We start from the raw sequence: 22646 nt of genomic DNA, 5'->3' as shown, positions 1-22646 counted from the left end.
ATAGGGTTTGTTTGTTTGGAGCTTTAATGACTTTGGTAGGGTTAGGGTTTCGAAGTAGATATGTTGGAAACTATCAGTCAACGTGAGAACATGTGATTGTGCCAACTTTTCTCTTCCAATTGCTTTAATTTGGCCTTTTGGGTGCGTAGATTCTCAGCCTTTTCGATCCTTTGCCAACGAAAAACTAGACATACCTATAAGAAATAGAAAAAAAACTTTTACCAAAAATTAATATAATTAATTTGATGTGCATGAGATTAAGTAAAACGGAGACAGAGACCTATACTTAACGGCAACTAACAACCTTACTCCACTCCACCACCTTCTTCTTCTTCTTCCTCTCTCTATCTCTCTCTCTCTTAGATACCCAGTCATGTACACACCCACGCAGAGGTCCAAACCGCCGGTCTAAGTCAACCATCAACCCTTCACAAACTCCACCCCCATTATAAAGCAGTTCTTGTAGATTGGATTGAGTGCTCTCTCTCTCTCTCTCTCTCCCTCTCATAGTTTCAAGGGTTTCCAAAGGATTACTGATGAGGAAACCTTGCTGTGTTAAACAAGATACCAATAAAGGAGCTTGGTCCAAGCAAGAAGACCAGAAACTCATTGACTACATCAGACTCCATGGTGAAGGTTGCTGGAGATCACTCCCTCAAGCTGCAGGTTCCTCATCTAATTAATTAAAAAAAAACCCCAATTATCCATTCCCCTTTCTTCTTCTTATTCATCTAATGGTACATTTCCTCTTCTGGTTCCTATGATCAGGCTTGCTTAGGTGTGGTAAAAGCTGTAGACTGAGATGGATAAACTATCTAAGGCCAGACCTTAAAAGAGGCAATTTTGCTGAAGATGAAGAAGACCTTATCATCAAACTCCATGCACTACTAGGCAACCGGTGCGCGTGATTTCTCTATCTTTAATATTCCTAGCTAGAATAATTTTGTTCACTACTAGTAACTTTAAACATTATAAATTAAGAGACCTAATTAATGACTACTAAACATTGATTACATGTATCATTAGTGCTAATTTTGATGGCTTCAGGTGGTCCTTGATTGCTGGAAGATTACCGGGGCGTACCGACAATGAAGTTAAGAATTACTGGAATTCCCATTTAAGGAGAAAGCTTATAAACATGGGTATTGATCCAAATAACCATCGTTTGAACCAGAAGCTCCCTAGAACCCAAATTTTATCTGGTACTGATACATCTTCTGGTTTAAAGATTCAAGCTTGTCAACCATGTAAACCTAGAAAATCTCAAGGGGATAATGATCAGGTATCTGATGCTGGAAGCTGCCTTGAAGATGGAACCTGCAATTTACCTGATTTGAACATTGATCTAACCATCAACAATATTCCTTCTCCTTCAATTCCAGTGGTACTAGAAGAAAGACCGAAATGTAATCTGGATACAAATATTTCTAAGGAACAACTCGAAAGAGTTCCATCTCCTACACTACTTCTCTTTAGGTGATAAGATACTTCTACTTCTAGCTAGTTAATTACTGTTTGGGTCTTATGAGATCTATCTTCAAGTACAAAGAATCAAAGGCATTCGTATTTGTTAGGGTGTCTCTTTGTCGAAGGTCGAATTAAGAGATAAGATATAACCAAATTGTGTTTTGGTGTGTTTAAGAGAAGGGAGAGTTAGTGACAAACAATCCAAGTCTTTTAGTGGTGAGTTTGAGAGTCTCTCTTTTGATTGATAAAATTGTATTATTTAACTGTAACAAAAAGCTCATTATTATGTATCAAGATGATAGCAGGGGTGGTTCATTCCCTTCATTGAAGTGATTAATTACTGAAGTGTATTGTAAAGTTATATCTACAAATATACCAACTAATAGATGATTATAGGAAGTTGTTCATGTATTCTATCTCCACTTTTAGTTGTGGTTATACCATTGTAGAAACTAATGTAGATAAGTATCTTAATTTGTTGTTTGCTCAGCAATTGCAATTGCATCTTTTCCTCTCTCTCTCTCTCTCTCTCTCTCTCTCTAAATCCTTTTAGCATTTCATTCCTTATATGTTAGGGCTCATAAATCAATCATAAATAATGCCTGTTATTAGTAAAATATCAGCTCCTCATAAAAATCAATTTGTATGCCAGGAGTTTGAGTTTAAAGGTGTCTTCTCTTAGAGGTTAATGCGTATGACAGTTCAAGGTATACAAATTTGCAAGCATTCCAGTTGGTTTTTGAGCAAGAAATGAAAATGCAAAGTTGACATTACTAAATTTGATACATTGAAGTTCTATTAAGTACTACCAAACATTCAAAGCAAAGATATTCTAAGAAGGTACAGGATTTTGAACCCAAAATTCCTATTTTTCGCGTCATCGTTGGAGTAATTGAATATGATTCAATCTTCCAACTAGTGAAAGAAAGCTCTTGTGACACATTTTGACTAAATCTCACAAAAAGAGAAAAATTTACTCAACATTTTGATCTATCTACCACTCAATGTGAATAAAAAGAGAAAAATTTACTCAAATGTAGGAATTTTTGTTTCTTCTACCTGTTGTTTAAGAAAGTTTTTTGTGTTTTCAAATACATTTTGGTTTTGTCATCTACTACTTCATTATACTCAGATATGATTGGCAAAACTTTGTTAAGTTCCAATTTTTTGAGCTCTTTGGATCAGAAAGCAAGAGCCCACCTAATTTTACCAGGTTGGAAGAAGGGATAACCTGGTTACTAGTTACCCTATACCCATTGACAAAGAACAAATAATTCATTGCTTTCTTATCACCAAAAGGAGTGAATATATTATGCCTGAATTGTCAAAAAGTAAAGTTCAATTCACATTCAAATGGACATCCAAGGAGGATGAACCAACTCAAAATTGTGAGGCAAATAAATATCTAGTTAGAAGTTAGAACAATACAGAATAAATGAAGAGGGAATTACTAAGCTCCATCTTGTTGTGTCCTGATGCTATTTTTGTTATATTTTTCCCCATACCTTAGCAATTAAAGAGAAAATTCTCTCAGATCTAAATTTAGGTTTATTTGCTGATGGCTATCTTCTCCTTTGCTGATGGCAATGCCGAAGGTAAAGGGGAGGGAGTCTTGTGAGGGATTGTTTTCTGCTGATGGCTATGCTGATGGTGGATCCACTCTCAACTTTTTTGTCTATTTTTCCTTTGACTAGTTATATAGTCTTCTTTGTACTTGTTTTATACTTCTTTGTAATATAAATTCCTTGCTGACCTTCAGCAAAAAAAGAGATAATTCTCTATGTGAAAACAGAAATTCTATTGCTAGCTGCTCAAACTTGTGGCTTTTAAAACCATCAAGCTGGATAGGGGAGTGATATATAATATATATATGAGATTGGACAATAATAATTGAGCCTCTTGAAAATTTTAAGAAATGAAAGGAGTGTTTGGTCAATCAAGAACGATGCTATCAGCTGAATAAACAGTTGCCATTCTAAGGCAATGTATATCCAGTAACTTGAGGATTCATATTCTATGTTGTTCTCCAATTATTTCCTTTCTTATATATCTCTATGTATAGAAGTAGTTCCCTAGTAGAATTCTAAGATTCTCTTCAATCTTCTAATCTCTCTATATAATGTAATCACATATACATAAAATATCAAGGGAATGAAATAACAAGGGTATTCTCCCTATGTTTTCATTGGGTACAACCCCTCTCATGTAGGGTACAGTTACGTGGACTTGGAATCCAATCGGATTTATATTGCACTACATGTTTGTTTTAATAAGTCTTCCTTTACTTTCCGTCGTTCCAGTCCATCGATCTTAGGTCCTCCTCCATCTTCTCTCCCTTCTTCTCCTTGTGCTTTCATCCCCTCCACCATACCAGTTTCCAATTCTGATGTTCCACTTGCCATCCCCCCTAAAGTGACTGCTCCATCTCCCCCTCCTCCCTCACTGCGGTCTCCATGTCACAGACCCCATCCCCACCCTCTCCTCTGGACTACCATCCCCTTTGGACTCGGCCCATGATAGAGTTATATACTTCCACAGTCCCCCAACCTACCAGCCCAACCTTACCCTCACCACCTACCAAATCAGCCCTACCCCCACCACCCCAATCTACCGTAGTTCCATATAAGACTCACTCCATGACCCTTCGACCTCGTCCCTCTTCCCATATTTATCATACCACTGCTACCCCATCCCCCACTGAACCGACCTGTTTCACCCAAAATTTCCTGAATGGAGGGCTGTAATGGCAAAGGAATTTAATGCTTTGGTTCGGAATGGAACGTGGACACTTGTTCCCCCCCCCCCCAATCCTCGTTTTAATGTGGTTGGTTGTAAATGGGTGTACAAGATCAAAACTTAAAAGAAAAGCGGACGGCTCCCTAGAACGATATAAAACCGTTCTGTGGCCAAAGGATTCATCAACAACAGGGCATTGACTTCACTGAGACCTTTAGACCTGTTTTCAAACTGACCAAGATTCACAACATTCTTGCCCTTGCAGTTACTCGTGGTTGGCCAATCCAGCAGCTAAATGTTCACAATGCTCCCTCCATGGTGTTGTTAATGAGGAAGTGTATACGAGTCTACCACCAAGTTTTGAGGATACTTCTCTTCCATATAATGTGCGCAAATTACGGCGCTCACTTTATGGTTTGAAGCAAGTTCCCCGAGTATGGTTCCATCACCTATCTGAGTGCTTACTTCGGTCTAGCTTCTGTGCATCACAGACTAATCCATCTTTATTTATGTTCAACTAGGGCCCATCAACAACCTATGTTTTAATCTACGTTGATTACATATTGGTGACCAACAGTACTGCTTCCCATGTCACTTCATTGCTCCAATAGCTCTCCAATGAATTCTCTACCAAAGACTGAGGTCCTCTACACTTCGTCTTTGGTGTGGAACCCATACCTCATTCATAGGGGCTTTTATTATCTCAACATCGGTACATAACTGACTTTCTTCATCGGGCTGGGATGATTGACTGTAAGCTTGTTCTTACACCGATTGCCATATCATCTAAGCATAGTGCTTAAGGGGGTGTTCCTTTTACTGATGTGACTCATTACAAGTCTATTGTGATTGCTTTGCAATATATAACATGGGAGTTATAGTATAAGAACTAGCACTAGCACGAATGGCAGTGATTTCAATATAAATATAAGAGAAGGATATGATGATCTCAATATAAATAAAAATACAGGCATTTGTGGGTTCAATGTGAAAATTATTATGGATTAAATTTCTTAACTCGACCTGATGTTGCCTTCCCCGTTAATTGTGCCTACTAGTTCATGCATTCTCCCATGGAAGAGCATTGGTATATTGTCAAGCGCATATTGCGCTATCCTAAGTCCACTCAATCCTATGGTTTACTTATAAATCGCTTTTCCAGTCTTCATCTTCAGTCCTTCTTTGATGCTGACTAGGCAGGCGATTCCACTAATCGCAAATCCACCGTCGATTATGCTATTTTCATGGGTTCAAATCTCATCTCATGCTCCTCCCATAAGCAAGGAATTGTTGCCCTCTCTTCTATTGAAGTCGAATACAAGGCTATGATTGATGCGACTACGGAGGTCACATGGCTGAAATCTCTATTTAGGGAACTTCGTATTTCACTTTACCATCCTCCAATCCTGTGGTGTGATAATATTGGTGCTACTTATCTATCCGCCAACCCTGTGTTTCACAACCATACAGAACAAGTGGAAATTGATTTCCACTTTGTTTGTGACAAAGTTGCAAAAAGGGAGTTTATGGTCCAGTTCATCTGATCAAATTGCAGACATTATGAGCAAGGCTCTCTCTTCACAACGTTTTCAGTTCCTTAAAGACAAGCTAAAGATCCGACCAGTCAAATCCTCCGCTTGAACGGGTGTATCAGCTAAATATAAAGTTGCCATTCTATGGCAATGTATATTTGGTAACTTGAGGATTCATATTCTATCTTGGACTTTACTTGTTCTCCAAGTTTTTCCTTTCTAATGTAACTCTATGTATAGAAGTAGTTCCCTAGTAATATTCTAGGATTCTCTTCAATCCTGTATCAACATAAGATATCGACCAACTCAGCTATGCGCCTTGCACGAGATCTCCCAACCGCACTTTCCATATTTTATGCTTTCCATATCATGCTCTTTCATATCTTGGAGCTATCATCCTTGACAAGATCATCTTTCCTTTATCATACAATGAATATTGTATTTCTATTTCAATTATGGCCATTCCTAAAACCAAAGGCACTTCTTGTAATTGTTCTTCGCTCTATAAATATAATGAAGCTCTTTGTTGAGAGCAAGGATTTGTTCCCAAGTTAATATGGTATCATGAGCTACACACTCCAACGAGACTCTTTAAGTTTTTTAGCTCCATGGAGGATGACAATCAGAGTAATGTGGGCAGCCCCACTCCAATCGAGCATGCCCCTTTCTCTCTCCACCCGAACTGCATAACCCAGCCACCGTGGGTGCTCTTGGGTCTCTGATGCAAGTACGAAGCGTGAACTTAAAAAAATGCGCCAAGAATCGATGGAAGACAAGAAGAAGAGAGGAATAAAATAAATGTAAGTGTTGCTCTTCAAGGCAAAGTGTTGTTCTTCTAGACAACAGTGAACTCTTCAAGGTTCTTAGACAAACTCATCTATTGAGTAACTTTCAATATTCAAAACTACTTCCCCAATAGCCACAATGGCTTACATATATATAGGCAAGAAAACAATTTAAACTATTGACCCGACCTAGACATACCTCTCGCTGTCGCTACCCCCTCTCCCATGGCCCCCCAAGTTTTTCTCATGTTGTGCAACAGTTTTTATCTCTTAAACTCAACAACAAGAACTAATTTTTTTGGCGCACATAGATTGTTCCTTATCTGCGTGGCCAGAATCTTTTTTGTTATATAGATGGAACTCTCTACTGCCCTATTGACTCTATTGTTGCTCAGCGTTGGATATAGTAGGACTCCTCAATACTCAACCTCCTTATTGCCTCTCTTTCAGAGGATGCACTACTTCTTGCCATTGGCAAGACCACTAGTAAAGACCTATGAAAGGCTCTTCAATTTGTGTATGGCTCCACATCAACGCGCATCTTGTCTCTTCACATGGACCTCCAGGACTTCACTTATAAAGCCAATGAGCCCGTCACTCAATTTGTAATGTGCAAAGACTGTCTCTGATGAACTCGCTGCAGTGGGTAAGTCCATGGCGTCGGATGATTTCAACATATATGTGTTTCGAGCATTGCAATCTAACTTTAAAAGTCTTATTCCTACATTATTTGTTAGCATGTATATCATCCCTTGTGGTGAACTTAATAGTCTTCTTTTAAGTGGTGAGTTTTGAATGGTACTTCTATACATAAATTGATGCTCCAGGATTTGTCGTCTACGTAGCCACCTTCTGCGAACATTTCTCAGTCCACCCCCATCTCCCCCTCCACCAGTTCACAATCTCCATCACCCCGCGGAGGATGTGGACATGGCTATAGTGGCCATGGGGGACGTGAACATGGTGGTTGGGGTTCCTCTCAGGGCTACCTTTTCTGTACTATCCGCCATCGCACTAATCATGTTGTATCCACTTGCTTCTACCATAACAACACCAACTAGAACCCCATTACCCATCACCGCCATACCCACCCCCAACCGCCTATCTCTCCCATCCATACCACCTTTCTATCATTCGTCGGCTAACCCACCACCTTATCCTTATTTAAACTAGCCACAAACATGGTACTCGGACACTGGTGCTTCCCACCATGTTACTCTGTATTTGCATTCGTTAGCCTCCTTTGATACTAATAACAGTCAGAGTCAATTGCAAGTTGGCAACGATAAAGGACTCCCCATAACTCATGTTGGTAATTCTTTCTTTTCTTCCCCACCTCACTCTTTTCTTTTGTTGAACATTCTTCAAGTTCCTTCCATTACCAAGTCTTTACTTTCCAATCAGATGTTTGCTCAAGATAATAACATATTTTTTGAATTCCATGTTCATCGTTTTTTTTTTTTTTTTGGTTAAGGATTAGCAGTCCAAAAATATCCTTCTGAGTGGGCCGAGTAAGCATGGACTTTACACCATTTTTGTCAATCCTACACCAACCGCCCTTATTGCTGAATTTACTTCCCTTGATGGGTGGCATCATCATCTTGGCTACCCCCACTCTTAAGTTCTTTGTTATGTTTTGAATTCAATTTGCCTTGTAATAATTCTAGTTCTCGTAGCTTATGCAGTGCATGTCAATTGAGCAACGCTCACAAACATACTTTAAAATCTACTTCCCCTACTAGTTCCCATCCCTTATATTTAATATTCAACGATGTTTGGGGACTGTCTCACAATATTTCATCTGACGCCCATCACTATTTTGTTAATTTTGTTGATGACTGCACCAAGTTTATTTGGTTTATCCCTTGGTTCAAAATTCTAAAGTGTTTTCTGTTTTCAATGGTTTCAGGCCTTAGTTGAGCATCGGTTTTCCCGTAAAATAAAATCAATCCAAACGAACTGGGGGGGTGGGCGGGCGAGTATAAACTTTTATCAACCTTCTTCGCTCCCAATGGCATTCAACATTGCCTTTACTAACATTCATATCAGTGCTTTACTTGAGTAGTTGTCTTCCACATATGCTATCAAGGACCTAGGTCCTTTCCATCGATCTTTTTCTTGGGATTCAGTCAATTTGTACACCAACGGGGGTTATCCTCTCTTAGACCAGATATATTTCAGATCTCTTGAAGTGTGCCGACAAGCCAGTTTTCACCCCCATTGCCACAACCGCTAAACTCTCCTCTGTAAGGGGTGCACCACTTGCCAATCCTACACAATACCACTCTATGGTTGGAGCCCTACAGTATGTGATGTTGACACGCCCTGATGTTGCCTATTCTGTCAACAAGGCCTGCCAATACATGCATGCCCCCACCGATGAACATTGGTCGTTGTTTAAGCATATTCTACGCTATCTCAAGGGTATTCCGACCCATGGTCTTCTCATTGAAAAGGCACTCGATATCACATTACAGACATTCAGTGATGCTGACTGGGCCGGTAGCAGCTAGGACTACAATAGGGTCGGGTTAGGCCGGGCTTTTTAAAACCCAAGCTTAACCCTGAGTCTCCTTAGTTGGGCCTAGGCCCGACCCGACTGTGACTTAGGGCCTGGAAAATCCAACACTGACCCATCCTCAGGGTTGGACTAGGTTGACCCTGGTTGGCCCTGATCATGGAGTGGGGGAAGGGAGAAATGCATGGATTGGACTTAGTTGGGTTGGGTCGAGGAGAAAATTATCAAATTTACATAAAATAACACTCTTATAAAATATATTATCACTTATTATCTTCATATATAATATATTATATAACAGAATATGTGTGACATTAAAGTTTATAATATATATAGTATATCAATATATTTTTTATAGTTAAACTTAAAATAGGGTCAGCTTGGGCCGAGCTGGGACTAGCCCGAGGCCTCAACCCTGGCCCGACCCGACCCTAAGTTAGGGCCATAAATTTCCAGCCCTAACCCGCTCTCAGGGCTAGGTATTTCAGCCCAAGCTTGCACCCCTAGTAGCAGCAATGACCGTAAGTCTACAAGGGGATATACAATTTATCTTGGTCCCAATCTCATTTCTTGGACCTCAAAGAAGCAACGGACCATTGCACCCTCTTCCATTGAAGTAGAGTACAAACCCATTGCTGATGCTTGTTCAGAGTTGACCGAATGGGGCATTGGCATCTCCAAGGCCCCGATTCTATGGTGTGATAATATTGGGGCCACATATCTCTCGGTAAACCCAGTCTTTCACGTTCGTACCAAACACGTGGAGATTGACTTCCACTTTGTCCATGACAAGGTTGCCAAGAAAAAACTCATGGTTCAATTTATCTCCATGAAAGATCAACCGGTCGATATCTTCACTAAGGTGCTCTCGTCCACCAGATTCTGCTGCATTCGAGACAAGTTGAGGATTCACAGCTACAAATCTTCCACTTGAGGGGGGTGTATCACCATAAGATATCGGCCAACCCAGTTGTGCGCCTTGCACTAGATCTCCCAACCGCACCTTCCATATTTCATGCTCTTTCCTATCCTGGAACTACCATCCTTGACATGATCATCTTTCCTTTATCATGCTATGCATATTGTATTTCTATTTCATTTCTGGTCTTTCCTAAAACAGAGGCACTTCTTGTAATCGTTCTTCACTCCAAATATAATGAAGCTCTCTGTTGAGAGCAAGGATTTGTTCCCAAGTTAATATCTTGTAATCTCTCTGTATAATGTAATCACATGTACATAAAATATCAAGGGACTGAAATATAGTTGAGATCTCTGATTGAACAGAGGCAAAGGTTTTGGGCTCAGAAAACTACTAAGAGAGTCAGTATTTGTTCAGCAAAGCAACCTTGGGAAAGCAAATCTTTTGCAAAGCCCCTTCAAGGATGAACAAGCACAGATTTGGGTTCTCTGTAGCGCGACAGGGAGTGTAGCGCACAATCCGACGGCCCACAATGCTTGGGCACCTAGTCCAATACAGACGGGGTGTTGGGCTGCGTGCCCAAGCACTGTGGGCTGTTGGATGTGCGCTACACTCCCTGCCACACTACAGAGGAACTCAACGCGAACAAGCACTATACAGTAGGAAGTTAATTGCACGCTTTAACCTTACAGAGTACCTAGTATATTCTCCTGGCTTGTTTATTGTTTCTACCAAAATCTATTTTTCTATAAATAAACCATGTCTATAGTAAACTACTATTTCAACTTTGAATTTCAAATCCTAAATTCATTTTCAGGAAGAAATTTTTTCTGTCTTGCCACTCACTTACAAGACGACAATGCATGTATAGAGGCATTTGGAAGTAACAAAGGAATGTAAGGCCCAAATTAAGCTCAGCTATGACTGATATGATATTAACTTTGTTTTTTTGTTTGGTAAAGATATGATATTAACTTTCAGAAAGTTAAGAACAATGAAGGTGATGGTTTAACCTCTTTTTCTGAATTTCAAAGAGTCATAATTAAGAAGTTGTCGACCTAGTTGATTGGTCGGTCATGTGCGCTGCTAGAAGATCTTTTGTGACATAATTTCCTAAGTTTGGGCTCACCACATTCCCCATCTCAGTCCAAATATGGTACTGGGGATGGGGAGGGGGGGGACCATTTTCCTTAACTTTTGACAAATGTCTGCAATGAAAATTTGGTATCTTGCAGCATAACAATGGATTTTGTTGATCATAGATAATACAAAAAAAAAAAAAACAAGACTTCAACCATTTTTTTTTTTAAGTAACACGTGCTTGGAAGATTAGATTAGGAGGGTACTGAAGGTGGACTCGGCTCCTGTCAATCCGGGCAGTAGTGTTGCATATGCAGCACTTGAGATGAGGCGATGCGTATTTATCGCCTTACCCCTGTTTGGGCAAGACGATTGGGCAAGGGTAAGGCGGTAAATGCGCACTGCCTCATCTCAGGTGTTGCACATGCAGCATTGCTGCCCGGATTGACAGGAGCCGAGTCCCCTGAAGGTGGGATTCATTCCTGCCCCCAACATTCCAAGGCAGTGTTTGGTATGCATTTTAAGTTGATTTTGCATTATCGGACAACAAAAATAACTATTTTTATCATCCGAACACTGCCCAAGTTGTTACTGTTGGGGCAAGCAGCAGCTTCAACAATAGATCTGGTACCTGCCTTACAAACTATAGCTGAATTCTACAGAAAAAGGGGGAAACAAGCTACCCTAGGTAGCAAGATGAATGGAAATACAAGAAGAAAGGGTTTATTATGGGTCATGCTCTCTGTAACCAAGCACTGGCTACATGGAGTTATCACCGACAAATAAACCGTTTGTTGGACCTCCCTACAATGGAGTATTTCTATTCCATGTAGACGGTGACCAAGCATGGTTACACCTAGATTAATAATAATAATAATGCAACATTTTTCATGCACGGCCACGCATGTGTACAACCTACATTAAATACCATCAGAAAGGCATAAATTCCAATCTAAAATGACATAAAAGCCCATGTCCACCTTTTTCAATAAAGTTGATGAGAGAATCTCCGGTGTACTAGTATCTTCCCATAATAATAATAACCCTCCAACTTTGGCACGAAGGTGAACTGCGATATTCTATTATGCCACAAAGAGAGACTCACTAAAGAGAAACCAAAAGTACGATCTAGAAAAAATAACAAAGGCTTTCTTATTTGAAGACCGCCTGATTATGTGTGTGTTAACTTGCATTAATGTTTTAACAGAAAAAAAAAAATTTTGTACTAATGTTTGGAAAAATTTCTATCACTCACCTGTACTAATCCTATATTTTCTCAAATTTCTCTAATCGAAGTTACTTTTTTGATTCCCCCAAAAAACAGTAAACTTCTACCCTTCATTCTCCCTTGATACTTTAAAATACCTAAATTACCCTTCATATTCACGTGTTAACCAATTCTCATCATCTATTTTTCTCCATCTATATCTATTTTTTTATTTATTTTTCTTACAATTTCTCGAGCTTGGATTATTGTAAGGAAATTGCATTGTTTCAAACCTTCAATCTACTTCTTGTAATGTAAACAAAAGTTTCACTATATAGCGATTCAAATTCATCGAATTTAGGATTACACATGGGCATTTGTATTTGATCAAGAGATTCAATAAAGTTTTTTTTTTCAGATATGCTGGAAGACTTCCATGTAATTTAAGAGATTTCTATTGCTTATTGTTTTATCTATGGCTGATTCTGTGCTTCTCAGTCTATGACCTCCTTTATATCCCAACCCTAAACTATTTCTTAGTATTCAAAATGGCATAGCCTAATTGTAATTATGAGAATGGCAGTGACGTGATTAGCAGAAGACAGAAATGGGCTCTAAATTTAATTTACTTTTTTTTTTTTAATGAAATCTAAAGCTTTAAATCTCTTTAGAGACTTTAGAGTTTGGATAGCTAAATGTGCTTTTTCATGCATTTGATTCTTCATGGTATAGCTTGTGTATGTGGAGGAATGACTCTCTTGACATGTTTATATGAAGGGTTTCATCTTGGACAGGGCCGATAGGCCCATAAGAAGTTCAATCTGGACTTTGGAATTTTAATTCCATTTGGGTTGGGCCTTGGGCTTATTGGACTCAAAATTCATCAAATCACTCAGTCTGGCCCGATTTGCATCTCTAATCACTTAGATTACCGGTTTCCACCTTGTTTATGGACAACTCGACTCAGAACTCCACCTCCTCCCAAATAATAATAATAATAATAGTAAGGGAAAAAGGATTGGGAGCATGGCCCCTGCGCCCAGGCACAAGATGGGGTGAAATGACCTCCCCACCCCCCATGAAAGGCAGAAATCTCTGCCATGTTGATGTTTCCGTGCACGCTCACATTGGCCCCTGCGCTGGCATAGGGGCCATGGTCTCGGATAGAGAACACATTCCCTAGTAATAAATGGGAAGCGGGTTTGCTGCCAGGCTGCATGACCTTGTGCCGGCGTCGGGGCCAATGTGAGCATGAACACATGCATCCAAGGGGAGGGGCAGGGTGGTCATTTCATTGACCTATGAGAGAGGGCGTAGGGGGTGCTGCTAAGCAACTAGCATTCTTTTCTTTTTCCCTAATAAATAAATGAACTTTAGGATTTTTTTTTTTTCTTTTTTTAGTACTCTCGGACCTGGCTCTCCTCCAGAAGCGGCGAGAGCTAGAGGATCCAACCCAGCAAAAACAGAGGGGTTTTAGTCATTTCATAGGGGAGCCTGCCTGTGAAATGACCCAAACAACCCTGTTTTTGCTGGGTTGGATCCTCCAGTTCCCGCCACGGCTGGAGGAGAGCCAAATACCTATACTCCAATAATATTTGGTAAAATCCCTTTTCAAATTTTAGCAATAATCAAAAAGTTATAAATATAGTGAAAAGTTTCTCTACACTAGAGAGTATCGAGAGTATCTCCACACCAACACCTAAATTTAGTGGCACTTGGAAGGTGATGTGAAAATTTCAACTATATGAATATGTAGGCATTAATGTGAATTTTGGTCCCACATCAAAGTTTAGACTCATATTTAATTTTATCCTCTCGCATCTTATATCCATACATTCTCTCCACGTACAATTTTCAAATGCATTTTTGAAATTTTCATAGTTTTGTTATGTCACTTGGTAAACTCTAGTTAAATTGAAGCTTCACATGTGAGCAAAAGACTCGAAAACAAGCGACTCTTCAAGTCTATCTAGCATATGAAGTTCCGAAATGAATTTTTTTACATAAGGAGGAACACAACATAACTCTTTGTGATGACCTCAAATATGAATAAAGATTATGTAGAAGTGATATTACTATCGATTATTAGCACATAGTTTAGATATGATATTAGAGAAAATCTAACCGTGTTGTGCATGTTTAACATTAGCTTTATGAATGACTTGCCATTTGATCGTACATGAGGAGGTACGTCTAATAGAGAACCCACATTCATTTCAACCAAGTAAAAATCTAACCGAGCAAAAGAAGTCTCAAAATTGCAAATACAAATTTTTTTTTATGGGAAAAGGTTTTTTAGCCTTCTTGGATACACTAACACACCTCTCTCTCTCTCTCTCTCTCATTAAATGATCTTGCTATCCTCTTATGCATGAGACTGTTCCGTCTCACCTCATTAGTGTACTCATCTATGTTGCTCAAGAACCCTCTTCCATTTTTAATTTTGCATTCATTTTCCTCTTGCAGCAATTCTGTAATTTTTTGTACAAAATAAAAAAAACCTAGTCTACAACAAAATATGAATTTATAGGCAGTTTCTTGAAAGAGCTACCATGACAAAGTACGTGTTTACACAGGCAGTTGTGATAAACAACCCCCCGGCCTGCGTAGGAGAGAGAATCAACAACACTAATGCCTTAAGATTTTGGGTTGGACTCCAAGTAGTATTTCATGGGTTTTCCACTTTATTTATCATAATATTAGAGCTAGGTCCATTTCTATCTTTCCACATGTATGATGATGTCTTATTCTGTTTACATGTAATGGAGTGTTGAGAGTTACATAGGTATAGTCCTTTAATATACCCTTGACCTATCTCCACAGTACCTGATGCTTTAAGGTTTTCCATTGGACCTCCAAGTGGTACTTTTAGCCTTAATTCCCTCTTTATTTACTGTGGTGAATATGTAGTTTGCAAAAGGATGGCATTTACTCATGATAGAGGCAAGGTGGTGGTGAATAGAGTGGTGGTGGAAGCATGGTGTGTGTGAAATCTTGGGTGTAGAATGTCTTGTATTCTATCGCATGGGTTTGTGGATTGACTCTGAAGGGTCGTCATACGAGTATTTTCAGTAAACTATACCTATATATGTTTCGTTATAAACTTGTAGCAAGTGAACTCTCTACAGAGGGGATGTGTGAGGATGAAAGGTTGTAATTCTATTCTAAGTTAGTGTTGCAGTTCTCATCTTACCATGGACGTAGGCAATCTTGTTGAACCATGTAAATCTTTATATTGTGGCTGTGTGATTGTCTTATTTTGATCGTGTGTTTTCTTTCTTATGTCATCTATTAGGTTTTTAGGTTCCTACATGAAAGATATGGAATTAATCACAGAATGTGCCAAGATTTAAGAGCTGGCACACAATATAAAAAATAAAAGAAAGGCAAAAGAATTGACTAAGTGCTCTAACATAGCTTATTCATTGGGTTTTGAATATTTTGCTCCTATGATGGGTATTAGGCAAGGTTGTCCCCTCTCTCCCTTGTTGTTCACCTTGGTGATGGAAGGTCTCTCCTCTTGTCTTAGGTGGAAAGTTGGTCAAAGATTTACTTGAACAGCTTCCTAATGTAAAGAGATAAAACTTACCCATCTAATTTTTTGCCGATGATATTTTCATTTTCTCCAAAATCTCTAATTTTACAAGTATGTTTGGGTTGGCCATTAATCCTCCGAAATCTCTAATTTTCATCACTGGCGTTCCAATTGATGTCAAAGAGTTACTCAAGGACTTTGTTGGATGTGAGCTTGGTCATTTGCCAATCTCTTATTTGGAGCTTCCTCTTATTCTTACTAAGCTCTCTGCCCTTGCTCCCCTCCTATTCTAAATAGACTCAAGAAAAGGCCTCAATTATGGAAGAGCAGGCTTCTTTCCTTTGCTTACAGATTTTTTTTTTTTGGTAAGTGAAAAATTTATTCAGAAGGGCGAGAACAAAGCCTGGAATCTGAGGTACAGAGTTCAGTAATCCAAGGAGTGGTAACGGGCCAACTAGTTTCGCTCAAACAAGTCAGCCCCTTCCTAGCTAGGGAGTCAGCCACACTGTTAGTCTCCCTAGGAGAAAAGGAAAAAACAACATTAGTGAAGTAAGATGAAGCTAAATGACAAATGTCCTGCACAATAGCCATGGTATCTAGAGGTGGAGGAGTCTTGGAGGTAGATTTAATGAAAGAGATCAGAGGTTGGCAATCTGATTCCACCTCAATGCACTCATAACCTTTCGCAATGCCCCAAAGTAGACCAATACGTATAGCCAGAGCTTCGCCTTGAATAACCGAAGAGGCCATAATAAAAGAAGAGACTGCCAGCTGCGGATCCCCTCTGTAATTCTTGAAAATAAAGCCAACACCCCCTTTATCTCCGAGTATAGAGGCATCTGAATTGAGCTTCAGGTAGTTTGGAATAGGAGGCTGCCACTTAGGAACCTGCTTATGCGATTGAGAAGGAGAATTAGGGACAACCTTCCTAGCAGCAATGAATTCATGATAATGGGCTTGAGCATTCCAGATAACCTCTTGAGGAGAAGTATTAGAGCCTTTGAACAATAACTCATTTCTAGCTTTCCAGATAGCCCAGCAAATAAAGGAAGCTAAAGTGGCGATATCTTGGGCTTTGAGCGTAGCAATCTGTTGAGTGGAGCTCCAGCTTCTAATGAAATCAGGGAGATGAGGTGATGGAGGAGGTATGAAAGATAAGAGGGACCCAAACCAAACAGCTCTAGCGAAGGGGCAATCTGGAGAATGTGAGAGGCTGATTCCGTTTCTGAGCCACACCTGCTATAGCTAGCATCTTGCAGCATTTTCCTTCTCTTTAGGCCTTCAACCGTTGGGAGGCCATTAGCACAGGCCCTCCTCCAAAGAAAGTGACGGACCTTTGGAAGGGAGGAACAAGACCAGATGTTACTCCAAACCTCCTTAGCTATAACTTCCCTGCCACCTGAATTCCCCACCGAATCACCTTGGTTTAAAGCACCTTGGTCACACAGCAGATGGTATCCAGCCTTTGCAGTGTACATCCCTGTTTTCGAACCCCCCCCCCCCCCCCCAAACAAGCCTATCAGGTTGTGAGAAAAGATTGAACTTAGTTTTGAGAATCGCTGCAACATCTTCAGGATGAAAAACTGAGAAGATTAAATCCCTTTTCCAATCATGCGTGTGATGGTCAATTATATCTACAACCCAAATCAGATTCTGAGATTGATATTCTGGATGCTTGATCTTCCAATCTTTGGTAGACAGCAGCCATCGGTCCTCCCAAATTTTTATTTTTGTGCCATCCCCTACACTCCAGATTAGGCCATCTAAAATAAGTTGTCTTCCTTCTATTATACTTCTCCAAGCCCAAGATGGGTTGGAACCCAACTTAGCTTCCAAAAAATCCGTATGTGAATAGTAAATCTGCTTCAAGAACTTAGCCCAATTAGAATCAAGGAACTACCACAGCTTCCAATTTACTTACAGATTGGAATTGATTAAAGCACTTATGCAAGTTTCCTATCTTTATTGGACTGGGTGGGGTATTTGGAATTCTAAGTTCTATCATCAAGAAAATAGAGGCTCTCATAAGTGCTTTCTTCAGTTGGATCAAAATTATCTTTGAATGATGCTTCTTTTTTGTTTTCCCTAACAATGTGGCAATGTAAAGCCAAGAAGATTGGCAACATTATTCAATTCTCAACCTTCAAAACCTGCAATTTAATGTCTTTTTAACAAAATTATTATTGAGTAAAAAGGAAGATAAAACCATAAAAAGAAGAATAAGAAATTAAGATCCTTCTGGGTTGTCATTACCTACTTAATTTGTCAAATTATCACATACTTATTAATAATTGAATAATCCATGGCCGGCCATGGTAGCTTAAGTCACCATTGTAGTTGTTGAAAGTTGAGTCTACCACGTTCATGTTTTCCTCACTCTCTCTCTCTCTCTCTCTCTCTCAATCGATCAATCGGAATTACTATAAGTTATTATTATCAATCCCAAGGGATAATTACTTCTTTCTTTCTCTACCCAAGGAGGAGGAATTGAAGGCAGAGACAGAGGGAGAGTGGGTCATCGATCTTGCAATGGACATGGCCGGCGGAGACATTGGTGCCTCCGGTCAGCTGCTGCTAGAACTCGTTCACGATGTCGGGCGTATCAATGGTTTTGGAGACGTTTACAGGCGAGAGTGCACCGATTTCAGCCGGAGAATTGGGGTTCTCTCTCAGTTGTTTGAGGATATCAGGGATTTCAAGGGTGATAACAATGCCCATCGCTTTACTTCCACATCGTCTCCTTGTTCTTCTTGCTTGCAAGATCTGCTGGGAGTGCTTCGTGCAGCTAAGCGGCTCCTTCTCGTTGCACGAAATTATGATTCCAAAACCTCTCCTGTAAGTGCTATCACTTCACTTCACTACACCTCTGTTGTGTTAACTCAGTACTACATGAAATTGTTGTTTTGGTGTTTCATTCCATTACAATGTTAGGAGCTTTTGGACATTGATTCTGTAATCTGTTCATTGTGATCGGAAAGAGTTTTGATTCTGCAAAATCTATACACTTTTTGGAAATTGATTCTGTAATCTGTTCCTGGTGGTATGAGTGGGAAGCTATCTTGCCAGCTTCTCTATTTATTACTATATAACGAAATGGATTAGTGGTTATATTTGTTTAATTTTACTGGCCTGTGATCTAATTAGATGGATCCTTTTTTAAGCTATAACGACCAAGACCTTGCACATTATCAACCCAATTCCATTTTGATTCCTGGGCATTCTCAGAACCAAATCTTTGCATCTTCTCAAGAACTAAAATTGGAGAAGGATCCATGTAGAAATCCTTTCTGCTGGTTTTTAACTTGTAACCCTTTAAATCTAAGTGTTTTTCTCTAAACCTTTTGTTGCTTGATCTAGGATCTAGCTCGCAAGAAAGTCACCTTCCAGTTCCAATGTATAACATGGAAGTTGGAGAGAGCATTGGGTAACATACCATATGATCAATTCAATATATCCGAGGAAGCTCAGGAACAAGTAAGAGTTCAGATATACATAGTGCCTTTGACACTAGGGAACTGCCCCTAACATTATCTTTTTCACCAGGTTGAATTGGTTCGATCACAGTTGAGAAGAGTAGCAAAAAAGAACGGATCTCTGAATTCAAAAATTGTTTCTCGTACCTTATCTGAGTCACTTGACAAAACGAATATGCCAGATTTAGCTAACAGAGTAATTGGAAGCTTGTATGTTGAGAACTTAGGTAATGTTGATCATGAATCTCAAGCAGTGATGGACATTGCTCCTAAAGTTACTGATAAGATGGGGCATAATATGGAACAGATGATACATGAACTAGAGAGACCACATAGCCTCTCTGCGTCTTCTGAGGCCTACATATTAAACAAAGCTGACTTAAACAACAAAGATGACATGGCTGGCAAGAGTTCAGAGGAAAGTAAAAAGCATGATTCCGTCGTTATTCCTGATGATTTCCTCTGCCCTATATCTCTTGAATTGATGAGAGATCCTGTAATTGTGACCACCGGCCAGGTAACATTTACTGTCTCATATGTCGAGTAGTGTTTCTACACTCAACTAGCTTCAATTGAGGACCTCTGAAACTCAACTCCTCCTTGCACTCTGATTTTTTGATCCCTTAATTTGCAGACTTATGAGAGGTCATATATACAGAGATGGATAAACTGTGGCAACAGAACATGCCCAAAAACTCAGCAGAAGCTTCAGAATTTGACACTAACCCCAAATTATGTGTTAAGAAGTCTAATTACACATTGGTGTGTAAAGAACAATGTTGAGTTGCCAATGGGACTAGTTAACAGTAGGATTAGAAAGAATGATGGACCATTTCAAGATGTTAGTGGGGACATAGAAGCCATCAATGCTCTGGTTCATAAGCTTTCCAGTCAGTCCATGGAGGACCAAAGAAGTGCCGCAGCTGCAATCCGATCACTCTCCAAAACAAGCACAGATAATAGGATACTGATAGCAGAAGCTGGTGCTATTCCAATTCTGGTCAAGCTGTTAACCACAGATGATGTGAGAACACAAGAGAATGTGGTGACTTGCATACTCAACCTCTCTATTTATGTGAATAATAAACCACTCATAATGCTAGCAGGTGCAGTTCCCTCAATTATCCAAATCCTCAGGATGGGAAGCAAGGAAGCCAAAGAGAATGCAGCGGCAACCCTTTTTAGCTTGTCTCTTGTAAATGAGAACAAGATAATAATTGGGGAATCTGGGGGAATAGCAGCTTTAATAGGGTTGCTTCAAAACGGAAGCTCAAGAGGGAAGAAAGATGCCGCAACTGCTCTATTCTACTTGTGCCTTTATCAGGGTAACAAAGGTCGGGCAGTGAGGAGTGGGATCCTTTTGCCATTGAAGCAGATGCTCATAGAATCCAGCAGCTGCATGGTTGGTGAAGCTCTGTCAATATTGTCAGTTCTTGTCAGTCACCAAGACTGTAAGGTTGCCATAGCAAAGGCCACGATCATTCCTGCCTTGATAGACCTGTTGAGGACAGGCTTGTCCCGCAACAAGGAGAATGCTGCAGCCATTCTACATTCTTTGTGCAAGAAAAATGCTGAGAACCTTGAATGTATTGCAAGGCTTGGTGCTTTTATACCCTTGGGCAACCTGGCTAATAGTGGCACAGATAGAGCCAAGCGCAAGGCTTCTTCACTGTTGGAGCATCTTCAAAAGTCGCAGATGCTGTAAGGGTGCCGTAGCACCAGAAGGATTCAATTCATCTTGTTACATTCCAACCATTGGAAATTACTTTGACACTGGATCATTTTTCGGGTGTGAAAACTGTTGAAACTAACAAAAGATGGCTTAGACTGGCACAGATAGGGTCAAGCACAAGGCTTCTTCACTGTTGGAGCATCTTCAAAAGTTGCAGATGCTGTAATAGTGTAGTAGCACTGGAAGGATTCAATTCATCTTTTTGCATTCCTACCATGGGAAATTATTTTCACTGAATCATTTTTGGGGTGTGAAACTGTAGAAAATAACAAGATACAATGAAATTATTCTAATTGTTTCACTGTGTGAGAAAATCATTCATTAGTTTCTGGTTATCAGGTCAACCAAACATTCCTTATTTCTCTTCTCTTCTTTAGATATTTCTCCCCGTAATGATCCTTTTGAGGATTGATTCAATTGACGTCTAGCAATTTCTTTTGATTCCTCATTGTTAGCCATTACAAGTATTTGTCGCAGAAAATATCAAATTCTTACCATCTTCGAGTCTGCCAAACAATAGCCATTAGTCATTGAGTCATTTTGTCAAAATACTTGAGTCTCTGTCCTCTTCCAATTGTGGGTCCAGTGAATGAACTGAACTTCATTTCAGAACTCTGAATCAATTAGTTGGATTTGTCAGTTATTTCTATTTTCTTCCATCTGTAACATAAAAGTTGAATTGAACATGTTATGATCAGGAAACTAGCTAGTATACCTTGAACTCTTTTGTTCAAATTACCACTCTTTTCATAAACTGTTATTTGATTGTAAATTTTGTGGAGTCATGAGATATGTGAGCACATAATACATGCTAAATTCAACAAAGACTACTCTGCAAGGAAACAGGAATTATCTTTAAACCATTAGATATCTTACTCTGACTGCTTGTGGACAACAGAACTAGAAATCGATCTATTTCTAAAATGGAATTAATTTTCAGTTCAAATTATTCAGAGAGATAAAAATTTCCTGTGAATAAATGACAGAAAATTTTCAGTATAAGAAACAGTTTTCTACAAATTTATGCAAGTATAAAGATTTATGAGGAATCTGTTGTTGTCGTTAAAAGAAAAGAACAGAGAAGGGGGAAGTTTTGAAGCTCAAGATAAAATTTTGGATGAAATTGATGCCTTGAAGGGATTAGGTATTGGGAAGGAAGTACATCATGTACAGTGGTGAATGGCTGCTAGGCAGAAAGATATAAAGATTGAGTGCAGTTTCCTAAGTATCCTAATGAAGCCATTGCCTGTATATGTTGTCTCTTCTATGTGTATCTACTAGCTTACAAGCATTAGTTGAAACAGGCTATGAAGCACTATTAATGGTTAGTTAAGCCCCAAAGATACAAAAATTTACAAGGAATCTGTTATCTATATTAACCTTTTTCACCTTTACTCTTCTCTAAGCTTATCTTGTATCTTATAAGTCGTTTGAAAGCTGCTCCAAGGGTCCGACGAGTAGCTAAGGTTTGTTGACGATCCCTGGCTATAATTATAGGGATATCATAAGGGAGAATGTTTTCTCCATGGGATGCAGGGGCCACAGCCATGCATAACAAAGGTCGGAATGACCTCCATGCTCCCCATGTATGGAGGATATTCCACCCCCTTTTGTGCTACTGCATGTACTTTCATTGGCTGACGCACATGGCGTGGCCCTTGC

General features: G+C 39.5%; 2 protein-coding genes across 2 annotated transcripts; both read left to right on the top strand.

Annotated features, from left to right (window-relative positions):
* Positions 1–459: 459 nt before the first annotated feature.
* LOC122653167 (transcription factor MYB8-like) lies at positions 460–1982 on the top strand. Its single transcript, XM_043847107.1, has 3 exons — positions 460–666; positions 769–898; positions 1048–1982. Exons 1-3 carry the CDS (start codon positions 537–539, stop codon positions 1478–1480), a joined length of 693 nt encoding a protein of 230 aa, XP_043703042.1. The 5' UTR covers positions 460–536; the 3' UTR covers positions 1481–1982.
* Positions 1983–18240: 16258 nt separating this feature from the next.
* Positions 18241–21208, top strand: LOC122650098 (U-box domain-containing protein 11-like). The gene is made up of 4 exons (XM_043843398.1): positions 18241–18614; positions 19137–19253; positions 19323–19769; positions 19887–21208. The coding sequence occupies exons 1-4, from the start codon at positions 18309–18311 to the stop codon at positions 20955–20957; spliced, it is 1941 nt and encodes a 646-aa protein (XP_043699333.1). The 5' UTR covers positions 18241–18308; the 3' UTR covers positions 20958–21208.
* Positions 21209–22646: the final 1438 nt, after the last annotated feature.

Source organism: Telopea speciosissima, chromosome 2 (genome assembly GCF_018873765.1).
Source record: "Telopea speciosissima isolate NSW1024214 ecotype Mountain lineage chromosome 2, Tspe_v1, whole genome shotgun sequence".
NCBI classification, from domain to species: domain Eukaryota; kingdom Viridiplantae; phylum Streptophyta; class Magnoliopsida; order Proteales; family Proteaceae; genus Telopea; species Telopea speciosissima.
The sequence above is the reverse complement of the archived record's forward strand: the minus strand, read 5'-3'. Positions and strand labels throughout refer to the sequence as shown.

What these genes read in the sequence shown, in the direction of transcription:
- LOC122653167 (XM_043847107.1), top strand. Translation starts at nt 537, where the DNA reads ATGAGGAAACCTTGCTGTGTTAAACAAGATACCAATAAAGGAGCTTGG. An exon ending in ATCACTCCCTCAAGCTGCAG is followed by an intron (nt 667 to 768) that starts GTTCCTCATCTA and finishes TCCTATGATCAG; the next exon opens with GCTTGCTTAGGTGTGGTAAA. An exon ending in CATGCACTACTAGGCAACCG is followed by an intron (nt 899 to 1,047) that starts GTGCGCGTGATT and finishes TGATGGCTTCAG; the next exon opens with GTGGTCCTTGATTGCTGGAA.
- LOC122650098 (XM_043843398.1), top strand. Translation starts at nt 18,309, where the DNA reads ATGGACATGGCCGGCGGAGACATTGGTGCCTCCGGTCAGCTGCTGCTA. An exon ending in CCGAGGAAGCTCAGGAACAA is followed by an intron (nt 19,254 to 19,322) that starts GTAAGAGTTCAG and finishes CTTTTTCACCAG; the next exon opens with GTTGAATTGGTTCGATCACA. An exon ending in TAATTGTGACCACCGGCCAG is followed by an intron (nt 19,770 to 19,886) that starts GTAACATTTACT and finishes CTTAATTTGCAG; the next exon opens with ACTTATGAGAGGTCATATAT.